This window comes from Astyanax mexicanus, chromosome 1 (genome assembly GCF_023375975.1).
Source record: "Astyanax mexicanus isolate ESR-SI-001 chromosome 1, AstMex3_surface, whole genome shotgun sequence".
NCBI lineage: Eukaryota > Metazoa > Chordata > Actinopteri > Characiformes > Acestrorhamphidae > Astyanax > Astyanax mexicanus.
Window position 1 is genome coordinate 70,847,299 of NC_064408.1, and position 17,101 is coordinate 70,864,399.

Sequence of the window (17,101 nt, forward strand, 5' to 3'; positions counted from 1 at the left end):
TATTTTTTTTCATCTCTTTTTGACACTTTTTGGCACAGACTGAAAATTTCACCAACACTTAACCTCGATTGAAACCCTGATGCCTTTGAAACAGTCACTCAGGATTCCACATCCACTGAGTTAACCAAGCTTTTTTCTTGTTTCTCAAATGTGACTGAGTCTGGGTTTCTTTCACAACTAAATGAAATCACTTCTTTCACTCCTCCCCCCTGCCCTCCCTTCTCTTCCCCATTATGGTTTCCTCATGTCCTATTTTCTGTCAAGGTAATGTCCTAGATTCTTCTCAAGACTCATTATGCTGAGAATCTACAAGGCAGGCAATAGAGGAGAATCCCCCAATTTAATGGACAGCAAGTGAGTTTTGGCTATTTTTTAAAATAAATAGTCGGTGTAAACAACACTGTCTGTACTGTACTTTATAGTCTCTATATATATACATGTGTTCAAAGCAGGCATATAATCTCTGATATCTGATTTAGTGTTGGTGGGAAGTCAACCATATTGAGTCCCCTGGCAATTTCTGCCCTGTGCAAATGGGATTTGTGTGTTGCTAAGGGCAACTGCCTTGTGTGCATGTGTAAATCTTAACTGTATCAGTTATGGAGCAAACTCGGTTCTTAATGTGTTATATTGTTTTTTAAGCATTAAGCATGTGTTGCGGATAAAGCAGCTGCTGGTATCTGCAGTACTCACCCAATGCCACCTAGTTTCAGTCTTCTCCAGTCCTAGTTATCAGTGGTGAGGACTAGATATGAGAGATTTTACTGCTTCTTTTAAAGTCCTAAAGTTCTTGATCAAACCCCTTAAACATTTTCTTTCTACCTTAAATAAAAAATAAATTTTCTCTGTTCTGATTGACTGGGCTGTTTTAAACTTCACTGAGAGTGGGAAGGATAAACAGATTTAAGTTAGAATGAATAGGTTGGAGTGCAGTGTTTTCCTAGAAAATCTTACAGCACTTCATGCTTCCCTCTGCTGACAACTTTTATAGAGATGCAGATTTAATTTTTCAGCAGTATGTAAAAGTTTTTTGGGTTTTCACTGGCCATAATCACCAACAATAAAATAAATAAATGCTTAAAATAGATCACTCTCTGTGTAATACATCTATATAATATATGAGTTTCACCTTACTGAAATAATGTAATTTTTCAACAATATTAATTTTTTTTTGAGAAGCACTTGTATGTTGGCTTTATAACATTTGCTTTGAATTGCATTGTAAATTTCTCCACCATGCCAGCATTAGCTTGGAAAGGTGCACTGTAGCATTTGTCTAATGCAGACGCAAATGTGTTTACAGTATCTGAGCCCCTGGTAATCTTGTTTCATGTTTCAACAAATTAGATCACTCTATCGTACACAAACACACACACACCAGTGCAGACATTAAATTATACAGTGTTTAACCCCACCCCCCTCCAAGCGCCCAGTAGTCCTAATGCCATCTATGGAAACCTCCTGTTGTTATAAACCTGCTCCAATCCGATTATTTCTATCTGTCACTTTCATTGGCCTCACTCTATTGTCAGTATCTCAGGGAAGGGTTTTAAGGCAAAGCGAATGTCTCTCATGTCTTAAAGTAATCTGAGCAAAGGCCCCAAGCATCAACAGTGATCTGTTCAATAATTCATATGCAAAGCCTGGTCTAGGTGTGATAATGTCCCTTGAGTTAAGGGACATGCCTTTGCTGGGGAAAGTGTTTTCCTGGCGCTGGTTTTCTGTGTGTCAGCAGTTTGCCTGCGGATTTTAGCACAGCAGGTGTGCACTTATGGTCACTGGGATGTATAATTGGCTTACATGGCCGCTATGACATTTGCTTTAAGATATTGGTCCAATTCTCTCATTCCTCTCTGGACCACAGCTCTTTTGGAACAGGGCTGGTTATGGTGTGCATGTCTGTGTTAAGCTAGCTGTGTTCCTGTTCATTAAATTGATCTCAGTGTGGATATAAAATTCACGCCCACAGAGAAGAGGAGCTATGTGAATCCTGTCCTCCGTGCTCCAAACATCTGGTACAGACTGCGAGGGCCAGATGGCCAAGAACACAGCTCTATCAGAGAGACACACTGGGTTCTAACATGTAGGATAAGGTATCCTTTCTCACTGGTAGACACTGTGGCTATTAGAGAAGACTGTCTTCTGCAATGTGTGATTTTGAAGAGAGTTATGCCTCAACAAAATTCAAGTCAATAGATGGTTGTAAGAATGAGCAGCGTCTCAAAAAGGAGTTTTGAAATTTTGAAGTGCTTTGAAGACTCAGCAAATTCATTATCACAATGTTTTCCAAACGCATCATGTTGTCAGGTTATAACAGTGCATGCATTCAATGGGCACTTTACTGGAAACACTGTGTGGATCCCAATATTGTCTTTTGCTTCTGCTAAGGTTTGGCATTCTGAGATGCTTTTGTACTCACCACAACCTGCAACTGCAGATCTTTTTAATACACATAAGTGTAAAAGAGCTTTATGCACTGTAGTTACTGCCTAAAAAAAATATTATTTTTATTTGTTGCCTACTATTTTTAGACTTGATAAAATATAATAAGGGACTCTCATATACTATTAATAGTGTATCATATTTTTGGCACTTATAAGGCGCACTTAAAATCTTTTATTTTCCCAAAAATCGTCAGTGTGCCCTTTAATCCAGTGAGCTTTATGTATGAATTTTATCAGTCAGGTTGTAAGGAGCAGTAAAGCCACTCTGCTGAAGTTTAGTTTAGTTCTCCAGCACCGGGGCTGGAGTAGCATTGGCATTAGCTGCTAACCCCTATTCCCCCATTCAGAGGTGAGCATAATCAGCCTGTAGTCTGCTCCTTAGAACTGGAGAAATTTGGTAATCTTCAAAAATTTAAAAATAAACGGAAGCACTTTACTCACCAGGAGAGAAATCTGCGTAGATCTACATACAGCACTCATTTGACTTTAAAAGAAAGTTTTTTTTTATTACAGTTCTGTTTACTTAGCTTAGCTTTACTTAACTAAGTTAACTACTCACCCTCCCCCACCACCACCCAGTGGCAAGACCTGCTGAATTAGAAGTTCCTTAAAGAGTCTCTTAAAATGCGATTTATAATCTGGTGCAACTTATGTATGAAAATAGACCAGAAAATAGACATTCTTTAATAGTATGCCTTAATAGGTGTGCCTTATAGTGTGCAAAAGTACAGTAAGTGTTATAAACAATAGACAATCAACAAAAATAGACGATAGGATTTGGTATTGGCTTCTCAGCAGAAGAAAACTGACCTGCTTGTTCACGCTGTGAAGGTGTGCGAGCAGCTCATTTATGGGAAAAGCAGTGTTTTTTTATTTTCTATTCTGTTTATTGCTCTATTTCTGTTTGTACGGCGGTCCTGCTTTGTCCAGATAGCAATGAATGTCTGTAGACATTTGTCTAGGTTTTAATCAGTCTGTGTTTTCCTTTGCCAAGATAGAAATACACCTGAAATTTACCTGAACACACCCCACTTTCAGGTTCACACCAATTAGCATAAATATATACATAGTAAACTGTAAGCTCTGTCATGATTTAATGATTTAATTTATTGCAATGCGCCTTGCGAAGTGTGCAAGATAGGACTCTAAAAGTGTCTGTATCTGTAATACAGAAGGTTTATTTTTTGTTCAGCACAGTATTTAAATAATTTGCTATATTAATATATATTTTTAATAATAAAAAAATCAATTGCGTTTTTTATGTAATGGAATCTGATTTTGCTTTTTTTATTAAGCTCATTTGTTTAGGGTAGCTTTCATGAAAAAAGCACCAATGCAAACCTTAAAAAGTATAAATGACCAGACTGAACCAAAACTGAACCACATTTTCAGAAAAAAAAAACATGTTATATATTCAATTTTAAAAGCATATTACATACATTGCTTGCAGAATAACACAGTGGTATCAGTTGTCTAGACATTTCTCAGACACCACTACACTATCTTGTAGCTTCAGCTCAATACATAGATTCCTGTATTGACTGCGCACAGTAGAGACCGAGTCTCCGTGCCATCATTGTTTCCGTGGAACAGGATCCAGCTCTGCTGTCCTGCAGGCTTTTGTCCTGTGCCCAAATGGGACCAAGGCCTATTTAAAGCACGCTGTGTGGCACACATTTTACCATCTCACAGAACCTAGGAACGAGCCCCACTTCTCCAGAGGGAAAGGCTCAGAAATTGCACTCACTGCAGAAACTGCACCATGCAAACATTTAGATTTTAATGCCTAATTTCAGCTTAGAGCTCAGAAATGTACCATCATGTTTGCCTGTTTGCTTGGTGAACTATGTTTATTTGAATTTGAATATTTGAAAGCATCTGTGTTTCTTTTTTTTTCAGAGCTTCCAGAGAATTGGACGGACACTAAAGAGACCCTTCTGGAGGGGATGGTTTTTAATGTGAAATACCTGGGCATGACACTGGTGGGCCAGCCAAAAGGAGAGGACATGGCAGCTGCAGCTATCCGGAGGATTGTCACCACGGTCAGTTACCATAATCACAAGATTCTGTGGAATGTATACCTGGATGTTACAAAGCAGTATTTTAAATATGAAGTTCACTTTTAAAGTTTGTGGTTTGTTAAATAAATATGAAGATGAAAACGTATCTTACATTCATATTATTAGATTGTTTTCCAAGCATTTTTACTCCAGTCTCTCGCTAAAATCTGCCTGAAGTAACACTGTTTTTTGTTATTTTATGACATCATAAATCTGTTGCTAAAATGTAAAACTTTGTGGTACTTTTTTTTTTACTTTTAAATGAACAGAATGTGCCAATAAGCTTTAGGGACCAATCTTCCTCCTAGCATGTGGTTGCATTGAGAAGCCTCATGATAAGCTATAGTTAACACATCACATCATTCAAGCTATTATTAGCACTTATATTTCAATATAATAAAAATAATATACATAACACATACAATAGATATAATACCAATTCAAGCACTATTATCATTATATGTAATGTACACAACATTTTGTATATTAGAAAAGCAGCAAACCATTAATTTCTATGTAAAGATAATACTATATAATGTAATGTAAAGACCCTCTTTATTTTGTTCTCTGGTCTTTGTTTTCATAGCCAGTCTTGTTTGCATGCTAGTCCCAGCCTGTATAAATGTTTGTTCTCTTCAACAGATCTTTGCTATCTCCTTGCTACCCCAAAAACAGTCTATTTCCACACCTTGTGCCTGTGCCGTTAAATAGTATCAGAGTTCAGGAATTAATCTACATTGATGGGTGGATGGTGTGAAAGTGAGGTGTATTCAGCTAAATTTCTGGTGTGTTGCTATTTCGGTGGCAGAAAACACAGGTGCTCCACTGACTTAAATGAAGCTAGACAACAGAGTCCATTCCTATAGGAGCGCCATGCCCTCCGCTCGTTAAAAATACCACACACACAGGTGCGCTGCAAACATGACTTTTAACTGAACAATAAACAGAATAAAACAACATTGCTGTTCCCTTAAATGAGCTGCTGGCGAACCTTCACTGCATGAACACACAGGTCAGTATCCTCTGATGAGACGCAAAAAAGAACTGCGCTGTTAAGATATAAAAGCACCAAAGTCGGAGCACACCTAATTGGTTTATTTCACGTTATGCCCAAAACACACCCATGATTGATTTAGAGAATTAGCACTTGTCTTTTGCACGTTTTGAGCTGAACAAGGTTTATTTTTTGCCCCTACACAATAACAAAAGCACACCGAAATGCCATAAATCCAGCTGCACGATCCGCAATTGACCGATGCGTCTTAGGGCCTTAGATGCGCCTTAAATGCGGCTCATAAAAATCCAACCCGACTCATGACTTATGACATGTCATGTCATGACATGTTCTGTCCAAGCCCTACTAAGCCTGCCCCGTGAACTGTCTTTATAAACCCAATCCCAATTTTAACCATTGTAAACTGACCTTTTTAACTACAATTTGGAGTTGTTTTAATGAGCAAAGTTTGTTTAGAATGATGTTAATGAACAGTGCAACACAGAAGAAGCACAGGCCTTTTATTTAGAGAGAGAAGAAAATCGAAACTCCACAAAAGACGAGACAGTGACGGGCCAGACAGCATTGCACATGCAACATGGCAGAGTGCAGGACAATATTTTTAATGTGAGATTTTCTTTTCACTTGATATTGTTCAAATAATTATTACTTCTCCATTACACTTGTCTGTGTTTAACAACCTTTTCTTCTGGGCTTCACAATACTATGCTGAGTGCATATCTAAATATGAAGAATCTGATTTGGTTTAAACTGCTAGTGCTCTAGTGTGACATCTAGTGACAGAGGATCATATATAGAACCTTTAAGGTGAAACACATATGTATGTTGGTGTTGGCACTCTTGGCCACTCTTGGCATTACAGCTTTTGTAGTGTAATTAAATACATCTTTTTTGATTTAGTTTGTAGAGAAAAGTGCTTATTAGTGTTTATCAGTATAGCTTGTCAAATGCTGACATGAATAATACAGTAAACCCATTTTTACTTCTGTTTTTTCATTATATGTTGTACATAGCATACATCTGATTAGTCAATACGCCATTGTTCTGTTGGTGACTAAAAACACTCGGGTTGCTTAAACCTCAGTTTATACAAAAGACTAGAATGTGTTGCAGAATCACATGGTTCCAGTCCATGTGCTGTTTGTCAATACACACACACACACACACACACACACACACAAACACGCACACAGCTACATTGCAATTGTCTCTGCTGGAAGTCAATTTCTGTCACAGTATGTGCACCAGTATTCTTTGGAGACCTGCAAAGCACTTAAGAAGCCTAATAGCACAAAATGCGACTCTAAATTAGAACCAGGCACGGACCCAACCTGGCAGTCTGTGACTCTCAGTGGGTTTATATGCTTTAAAAAGAGAAAAAAGAAGAAAGAAGCCATCAATTGTCTCCATATTCCCATGGAAACTGAGCTGCCTGGATTGGATTACAGTGGATGCTTGTTGTTTCTGAAGTCAAGTTTACTCCATTCTTAAACACAGTGTATTCTCTGAGGCTCCAGAGAGGACAGTAGAATGCACTACAGCAGCAGATTTGTTTTCTCCTTGTGGTATGCAGTCGAATGTGTTTGACAGAGGAAGTTTTGCTCCAGACAAACTCTTCCTGGTAAATTCTGAGGGCTGGAGAATAGAGACTAGCTTCAGTCTTCCTGTGTCTCTGAGTTTTATCCTGAACACGTTGACTGCTGTCTCCTGGGCCCTCAAAGACCCTCAAGATATGGTTTGCCTGATTTCCTTGTTTCTTTTTTTGCCCTTGAAAAGGCTCCAGGTCTCTCTCTCTCTTTAATTTAACAAAGCTATATTCCCTTCTCTCTCACATTGGCCTTGTTTCTTCTAGGTATGCATAGATACCATTTTTTTTTTGTGACCGAGTAAAAGTACAAGTGTAAGTATTTTTGTACTTGGCCATACTGATAACTACATAAGTAGTGCAATACAGCAGTTAAATTGTTAATTTGTATACATATAATATTTATAGTTTTTTTTTGCATGACTTTACATATAATATAAACACTAAGGCTTTAAATTAAGGCTTTGATTACTATTATAAGATTACACAATATATGAAGAAATCAGACTTAATTCGCAGAAAAACAGCTGAGGAATATAAATAATAGACCTTAAAAAGATACTTATTTTACAAAATTAATATTTTAAATAGTTCCACAAACACTATAAATGGTCCTAAATTACTCAAAATGTACGTATTCAAAGATATATTACTCAAATATTTTACTTCACAAGTTTAATATCAATTTACAATATATTATTATTGAAGCCATAAGAGGCATTAAAGCATTTAATTTTCTTGGTTCTCCAGTTAACAAATAAATTCAGTTCAGTATGTATTAATATTATTCTTTAAGGTACAGCATTAATATATTTAAAAAGGGCTTAAGTTACTCATATTGTAAGGAGCAGCAGCAGAAGCTCCAGGAGTTCTGTTCTCATGTTTCTTCAGGCAGAACAGTGAGAGACTCCACAGAGCTGAACTACCTTTACTCCAGTGTGTTAGCCTGTTATGCTAACTGGCTAACGTTAGCTAGCGAGCTCTGCAAGTGTGCTTCTTCAATGCTCAACAGCACCTCTAGTGGTATGGCGGTATGTGAAAAATGGACTCTGGTTCTAATGTGCTTCATGTGTTTTGTGATGCTAAAGACTGTTTGTTGAGCTGAACTCACTCGCCGTATTGTGCTCTCTCTCTTTCTCTTGTGCCGTCTCCCATGCTCTGTTTGGCACACTGTATTGGATATGGGTGTCAGAGCCTTGTTCACAATTATGAGTAACCTTACATAACACACAGTTGACTGATAAAATAAGCTGATTAGATGTTTATTGTTAGCAATCAAAACATCCTTAATAAATAACTGCTAATTAGAGGCCTATTGGTATAATTCTGACTGTATTGTTGCATCAGTAATGGCAAGTTGTTCTGGTCCAGATGCAACTATCAAAAAGTATGATATTGTAAGTTTTCAGATTGAAGAGCCGCAGACTGAAGAATCCTAAGGGTTTATATACTTTTTTTATCTTTATTTAATTATTTCAACAATTTACAGCAAAAGATGTCAATACAACATGTATAATATATATTTTTCTTTTTCCTTTAAAAGTCCAAAATTGACCATTTTGTAGTCCAGTGTTTACCTTTGTAAAAAGTTATTTCCCAATTTATTTATTTATTTAAATTTATTATTTAAATTTTAATTTATTATTTATTTATTTAAAAACACATTTGCTTGAAACAAAAAGTTGATCTGTATATAATTTTGCCACTCATGGACATTTTAATATTGGCATTTTCCTTAATAAATAAGTACATGACCAAGTGTAATATTTTGTCACATTGTTTTAATTGGTTCTCCTTTTAGGACTTAAGGAAAAATGTAAATCCTGCCCCTTCTCCTTTTTGTCTAATGAAAGTTAATTCAATAATTAAAGCAGTGTTTAATTCAAACTATTGGCATCTGTTTCTTAACATCTCCAAATAATATATTCAGTGTTAATGTTAATAACTATTACACCTGTACTTAATTAGCTTATGTGTTGTTTTGATTAAATGCATAAGATACAGAGAAACACTGATTAAAACGTTCTTTTCAGTGGTATAAAGAGATCATGGTTGTGTTTGTGGTTTTTGACAGGCTCGTGCCAGTGCGAAGAAGTTCCGGAAGGTGACCCTCAATGTCTCTCCTAAAGGAATCATACTTACAGACACAGAGACCAGCGACCTTATTGAGAACGTGTCTATTTACAGGTACCCACAGCTTCACAGATTCATTACACTGCAAATCAATTACACTCAAAACTACAGTTTAACAAAAGACAGTATGAAGTCTGGTCTACAAACTGCCAGCCACTATAGGCCAGAGTTTTGGAACATATCACTAAATATACATTGCAGAGCAAATGATATTGCAGTAACATGTTTTTCTCATTCATAAACAAGCATTACTGAATGTATCACAAGTGGTGCTACCTCTCTGTTCCTACTTTTGTGTGTGCTATTAGAAATTTCTAACACAGTCTTCACCAAACATATCATCTAAAGGTCACGGTGAGAAGCTAATATGTATTTAATCTTTTCTTTAATGTCTTCAAACATGGTGGGTTAATTTAGCTGTGTGTAGACAAACTGAGGTGATTAACCAATATATTGAAATATTTTATGTACTTTTGGGTATTTTGGTAACGTTTGACACCCATTTAGGTGCTGAGACAAGGCCATTAATATTAGTACGTAAAATACAAAAAATATTGCAGACTAAATTAACCCAATTTTTTTTTTAAGTTTTGTCTGCTCAACTTTATTTAACTTATAAATAATCATTCATTCCTGCATTTCAAAAGTTGAGATGGTAAAGCATTTCCCACTTTACAAACCTGCTATTTTTCTCACAACACTTTAAATATGTTTTCACACAAAAGACAAACACATCTTTAGGTATGTGAGTATGTGACACCACAAACAAGAGTGAGACGCTTGCAGTAAAAACAAGAGAATCTTTAATAAACAGAGCTAAACCAACAAGCTTGAACGGAGTACTAACAACAGTACAAACCACAAACAACACTGACCAAAACATCAGAGCCAAATCACAGTAAAAAAGGGCTAAACAATAAACAAGAAATAAGGGTCTAAACCAGAACAAAACAGCCAAGTAAACTAACCAAAAGGGCAAGACAAAATCAGAGACAAAAGCCAAAAAATAGGTCATACACGGAAAAAGATAAACAAAGAAATAACGCTCGGTCTGCTGATTAACAGGGGCAATACTGTAATTACTGCGAAAAACAGGACAAACAGACTAGTATTTATACACAGAAAAACCCCAGTAATTACTCAGTACACAGGTGAATCTGATCTAACAATCAGGAACTGATTGGCTGGCTGACACACATGATTGAGAGGTGCATTCTGGAAGTTGGAGTTTGTAAAGGTGGAAAAGTCAGTAGAAGCATTGGAAGGTGTGACACAGTACAGTATGGGGTTGTTAGCACATTTCATGTTTCCTCAAATGCAGGAATAGATGTGTATTTCCAAATAAAATTATATTAAGCAGACAAAATATGAAATATCTTGTGTTCACACTGTCTGTTATCAAATAAAAGTTAAAGTAAACTTTAATAAACACTACTTATTTTTTATGTGTTCTTTCAATGCTGTCTTAATCTTTTCTGATGTGGGGTTATATTAAGGAGACGTACAGATATCACTGTAGTAAAGAAAACTCAGTGCTCTAAGCACCACCACTGTGAGGTGAATGAAAATGACTTAAATCCTGTGGCACACATTTATTCATCCTAACTGTTAAAGTGAATGCGGTTGTTTTCATGTATTTCAAAGTATCTTCAAATAGCCTGAAAGTGTTACTGTTGAAATATTAACGCTGTTAACCGAAAGGGTTTTGTTCGTTTGTATTTCTGTGCTGGATCTGAAGCTCAGCGGGATATAAGACTCTTTACAATGCAAAACAGAACAGCAGCGTCGCTGAACAGAGTGCGGCTGGTTCGCACTCCTCTGTGGGCGGTGGATGATTGTTAAGTCAAGATGCAAGGAAGACAGGTGTGTGTGTGTGTGTGTGTGTGTTGGAGGGGCTGAGGGAACTGAGTGGGGAAGGGGTCTGTGGCTGGCCTCATGCGGATGTTTGCTTATCAGTAGCAGCAGATACACAGCCATCAGAATCATGAATGCCTTTCATCCTCCCCCTTCAGGAGACCCATCCTTTCTGTTCCATTCTCTTTTTCTCTCTCTCTCTCTCTCTCTCTCTCTCTCTCTCTCTCTCACACACACACAAACACTTTCTCTCATCTCTCATACTTATGTGTAACAGCTAAAAGTGTTTTTTTTTTTCTTCACAGAATTTCTGTAGTGAATTTTTAGACATCCTTATTTCAGCTCATGATTTGACATTTGCATTTAGAATTTGATGGTGTTTTGAATCAGTTTTCTTTCTTCCAATTCAAGGTTTCCATTGCCACTGGCAGCAGCACAACCTCAGAACGAGATCAGTCCACCACCATGCTTTACAGGCAAATGGTTTATTTCATAGAATGCATTTTTTCTCTGACGAGCCTTTGCTGTTTTTGATTAAGGATTTCTGTTTTGATTTTATCACACCATAAAACTCGTTTCCAAAACTTACCTGGCCTCGTTAGATATTTATTTACATAAATCTGTGAGCACTTTATTAGAAAAACCATTAAGCCTACTGAGTCGACAAATCCACCAATTGTATTCAGGTAAAACTCTATTTTTCAAGCTCTGCAGAAATACTGGCAGCACTCATGATCTATTTTTTTAAGCCAAACTCTGGATATTATGCTGGACTCAACTTCTTTGGTCGACCCTGTGGAGGATTGCTGAGTGGAACCTGTTCTGGAAAACTGCTGTTTGACCTTGGTTTTAAAGTGTAAGCATTCTTCTTATAATCTAGGCCATATTTGTTGAGGGCAATAATTCTGCTTCTCACATCCTCAGAGAGTTCTTCGCTATGAAGTGCCATGTTTTATGTCCAGTGGTCAGTTTGAGAGAATCATACCCAAAACACCAAATTTAACAGGCCCTGCTCCCCATTCACACGTTATAACAATAGCATTAGAGGGATAACAACACAACTGAGTACAATTTGAACATATTTACTATGAGAGATTCTCACTTGTGTTGCCAGTTGTTTGCCACGCATCCTACCTCGACTGTAGTCTAGAGAGTAGCTCATATTAGTACCTATCCTAGAGTGTGGAGGACTGTTTTTCGTTCTCTTCTGCTCTGGCTCAGGTGGATCATGCCCTGCGAGAACATCCTGCTCCTCACAGGACTGTCTTTGTCTTTCTGAACGTGGTCAGTGGAGGCTTTGATCACAGAGACTCAGCTAGACATAAAAATAAATTCAAAATAAATTTTGAAGGTTTGAAAATAAACCTTTTGGAGGCAAGCGGAGAGCATATCACCTCGGCTCATGCTAAGCTGCTTTATTGTTTGAAGAGTAATGATACATAGTGTGAGATTATTTATAACAAAAATAAGATGCAGTTTTTGCATAAATAAGACAAATTGCAAAAAACAAAATTGCTTTTTTGTTGGTCATTACTTCTTAAAAGTAAAAACCTTTACTTAATTCTAAAGATGTTATAGCAGTTATTTTAGCTATACCATGGAAGAGCTCAAAAGAACCTTTTCAATGCATAAATCGTTCGGTGTCTGGCATTTTCTTTTCATACAGTGAAAAAAAGTATTTTAGTTGGTTCCTAAAAGAACCTTTTAAATTTGGTTCTGTATAGCATTGAAAATAATTCTGTTGTTGTGCCTTAAATTGCTTTTCTTCAGTACTATACAAAACACTAGAGAGTACATTATGTAAAAGTTCTTAATTAAAGTAAGTGTATGTAATAAGTAAGTAATTACTAATTAGTTTGTTTTTAAAATAAATATTTTGGGGCCAAACAGAGAGCATATTGCCTCAGCTCAAGCTAACCTGCATTGTTTTAGATTGGTTGAAGAGTAATGATATATCTAGTGGAATTATTTGAAACAAACAAGATAAAGTAATAGCAAACATAAAATACATAGCAAAAAAAAACATTTTTGAAGGTTTAGGGAAAAACTGCACTTCTAAAGATGGAGCAATTTTTCTTTGATCTATACAATAGAATAACCAGGTTTGGTTCAGTTTTTTTTATGTGGTAAAATGTTTGTTTTTTACACACAGATGGAAAACCTCTTGTAGATGGAACTTTCTTGTTAAAAGGAGAATGGATCAGAATATGGATCTGAATTTCTGCCCAGTAGACATATTTCAAGAAATCCAATTCAAACATCCTGTGTACTTCAATATAGCATTGAAAGAAATCATGCTCAGAGATCACAGAGGAGATCATTTGTTTTCTGGCATGGAGTATGATTTTTACCTGTTATAAGGAGCTTTAGAAATGACACATTTAGCTATAGAAATTACAGATGCACAGTTATAGAAGCTTATAATGAGAATTCCTTTGTGAGATACGTAATAGAAGAGAGAAAGGGAATCTCAGCATCCTTTTATCTGAAGTGCAGGAGCAGATTGGCTTTAATGATCTGTATGGGTTTTTTTCTCATCATGCCTGGTTGTTCCCTCTAGTCCAGCCCACTCCTTCTGCAGCAGAGTTTACACACAGAGGAAAATCAAATAACATGTCTTCTATTTTTAGGTGGATATGATTTAAGAGATTTCATCAGTGTCTGTCTTGGCTCAGAGTGAGCTGTCAGTCATCTTCGTGTCAGTTATGCTAGCTGCAATCGGAGTAATCCAATATGTGTTTTCTTTATCTAACATTTTTCATTTTTCTTGTTTTTTTTTTTTCATTTTATTTTTAGAGCATGTTTTGGCAATGTTCGTATCATAATTTTGCTGTTTGTTTTACTGAAAAATGACATCTAACTGTAAATAACTGCATTTTCGATGCATATAGTATTTTAGTGTTAGTTGTTAGTTTTGTTTTACTAAACCCTATATCCTGCTCATTGTCACTATTACACTTACTTATTTAGACACTGTACTTAGTACATATTTGTACTTATTACACTATTTTGTTTTTCTTTATTTATGAAGGCACTTAAAATGAAATAACCTTAGAAAAAAACAGATTACTCCCGAAAGAAAGAAATTGTTGATATATAGTTATTTGTTAGAAGAGCTCAGTTTTTCTAACATTATAAACATTTTTAACAGTTTTCACTATGAAAAATAAAGCCTGTATAGGTGGGTATACTGTATATTAATGCGTTTTGTAAAATCCTAGAGCAGTGTATCTAAAGCTGGTATATTTGCAGAGTTTCTTCCATAAATACTAAATATTTGTAAGCGAGTCTTCAACAGTATTTACCTCTTTTAATGTAGTTTGCTGTTGTATTGTCTCTTTAAGTTATAAAGGTTAGGTGCATCTCTCATCACATTTCTTAAAGGGTAACTAAATCCCCTTATAATAACTGACTCATCCCTCAGCTCAAATTTGAAAAATGCTCAAAAATGGGGGGAGTAGTTTGGGAGGAGCACTGGGTGATGTATGGGTTTAGGGGCGTGGCCTCTTACGAGTAAGCACAAAGTTAACAGTGGCAAGAAAACACTCTCTCACATTGAGAGGACCCAACCCAACCAGCACAGACATAAAAACTTAACAAAAATAACTGTACACAGACATGATGGGGAGCTATAGTAGTGTAAAAACAGGTTATAAATTATGAAAATGTGAAGAGGTGCAGGATACACAGCTGTATGTACAGATGTGCAGTGCGGCGGGAATGTATCAATGAAGAGATCCAGAGCAGGACAGCAGGACAGCTGGGCAACACCAGGAGAGAACAGGAGGAACAGGGCATCTTGATATGTGGGAAAGAGATAGAGAGTGTAGAAAAAGATGGAATGAAAAAGGGCTTTGGAGGATTGTGTGACACACTGCTGAGATGGGCTGAGCCTCAGGACATGAGGAAGAGAGAAGAAAGACTGGAATAATCTGGTGTAGCACCTGCAAGGGAAGTGGTCAGAAGGACTGTAGTCATGATAGAACCGTGGTAATACAAAATCAGAGTGGTACAGGGCAGTGGTGATATGTCAGCAGGCTATAGCAATAGAGAAAAGAAGATACAACATTTCTATTAAACAAAAGCTTGTGTAAAGAGAAAAGTTTTCAGTCTATATTAAAGACAGAAGAATGAATATTAAGAGGAAGTTTGTTCCAAAGTTGGTTTCCTCCAGCATTTATTTTTTCTAAAAGGAGGATCTGATATTAGGCCAAGGTCTTGTGAGTGAACTGAATGTGATGGCTTAAGAATAATTACGAATAACAAGAATTAAGTAATAGACAAAGAATAATTTGCTAGCCAACAGCATCAATTAATGTTTGTATGTCTTATCTCTGCTTTTAAACATGGTATATGCTTCTAATTTGTCTATTTTCCTTTTTTCTGTGCCAATGTCTTTGTCTCTCTTTCTTTGCAACATTCCAAGAGAAGTGTAGTGTAAAAAAAAAGCAAATATTTGTTTAAATAGCTGGTGGTCATCTAGTTTCATTTCAGCGCTGTGCTTATGGTCTTTTTACTGTTTAATGCAAATAGCATGAATGCATATAGTATATTTTATAGTATATGATGTGTTTTCTTTGTTTATTTTCCTTTCCTTAATCCTGCTCAGTGATTTGTATAATGAGATTCAGCACGCTTGTGTATTAACTCTGTGGGATTTCACAGAAAGGTTAAAGCTCATTTTGGCATTGCTCCCACTGTGACAGTGCGACTCGCTGTACTAATGCACTCTGTACAAAAAGGGAAGCCTGCTGTGACGGAGAAAGCAAAGTGTGGCAGTGTCACACTTCACACGCGTAATGTATTTAAGCCTTTACTAAAGCTTCAGAATGAACAGACACTTTTCTTTTCTTTTTTTTGACAGACACAGCTTGTTTCTTTTTTACTTTATTATTACTCATTTGGAAAAATCTGAAAGGAAAGCAGACTTTCGTTGTTCAGGTATTTGTTTTTCTGTTAGAAACTTAATAATAAATAACTAAAAATATATGAAATAATAATAACTACCAGAGTCAGTACAAAACCTTGTCAGAACTCTTCAGAATTAGTTTCCACATCTCCAGCTCATTGGAACATAGTCCTGTATCTTGTGTCCGGAGGGAATTACTCAACCCAGAAAACCAGTATTTCAGCCCATGCAGAGCTTCACTAGTGCAAATCACTGTATTTGACATTTCTGCCTCAAAATCTCCGCTGCGTCTGAAGAAGCGCTGTGTTAAGGTTGAAATTTAACAACCGTGTGCCTCCCTGCCCGGAGGCTGTGAATACAGAGAGCTTGTACCCCAGTGGATCTTCACACTGCAGAAGCAGAATGCTCAACTCAGCAACAAGGCCAATAAACTGTAATAATCTTTTCCAGCTGACCTGGATTTCCTTTACATCTGCAAGCTGAATATTATAACTAGGAGTGCACAGTAAAATGTTAAATGTAAAATGTAACATGTTATACAAATAGTGTGAGTTTTTCATCCTGAGATCCGCCAGTGGATCTCATCCTGGAATTTATCTGCATCTTACATTTGAACAGCAGTCATAATACATTTCATATGTCTATTTTCCTATTTCTGTGAGACCTTCTGTGTGCCTTTTCCTAACAGGAAGGAAGGATATAAAATATTTGTTTACTAGAAATGTCAAGCTTGCATCCCAAGTTAATCCCTTAAAAGATTTCAGCCTGATATTAAACACCTATCTAAACATCTAGAGGAATATATACAAGCATAACATGTTAATTAACATTACTGAAAAAGCTACTTGTCATTATAAAAGAAAATATTGTAAAAAAAAAAAAAAAAAAAGAATTAAGTGTGCAACTGTCAAAAGTAAAAATCATAAAATTGGCATTTGCTTAACATTTTAAAATCTATATTGTCATAAAATACAACAAACACTTCATGTCCTCTTAACCTTTAATTTCAATACAGTTGTCTATTTTTAAACATGCAGAGTTTGGGTTTGATTCCTGTTGCTGATCTGGAGTTATGAAGTGGAGTAGAGAGAAAACAAACGT

General features: G+C 36.3%; 1 protein-coding gene across 2 annotated transcripts in view; it reads left to right on the top strand.

Moving 5' to 3' along the window:
• The window catches only part of si:dkey-71h2.2 (low density lipoprotein receptor adapter protein 1), an 82,538-nt gene that overhangs the window by 32,897 nt on the left and 32,540 nt on the right, over positions 1-17,101 (top strand). For both annotated transcript variants that reach the window (XM_007256640.4, XM_007256641.4), the window contains exons 2-3: positions 4,344-4,486; positions 9,179-9,291. In XM_007256640.4, coding sequence (XP_007256702.3) covers positions 4,344-4,486; positions 9,179-9,291 — 256 coding nt within the window. The remainder of the gene's footprint in view (positions 1-4,343; positions 4,487-9,178; positions 9,292-17,101) is intronic.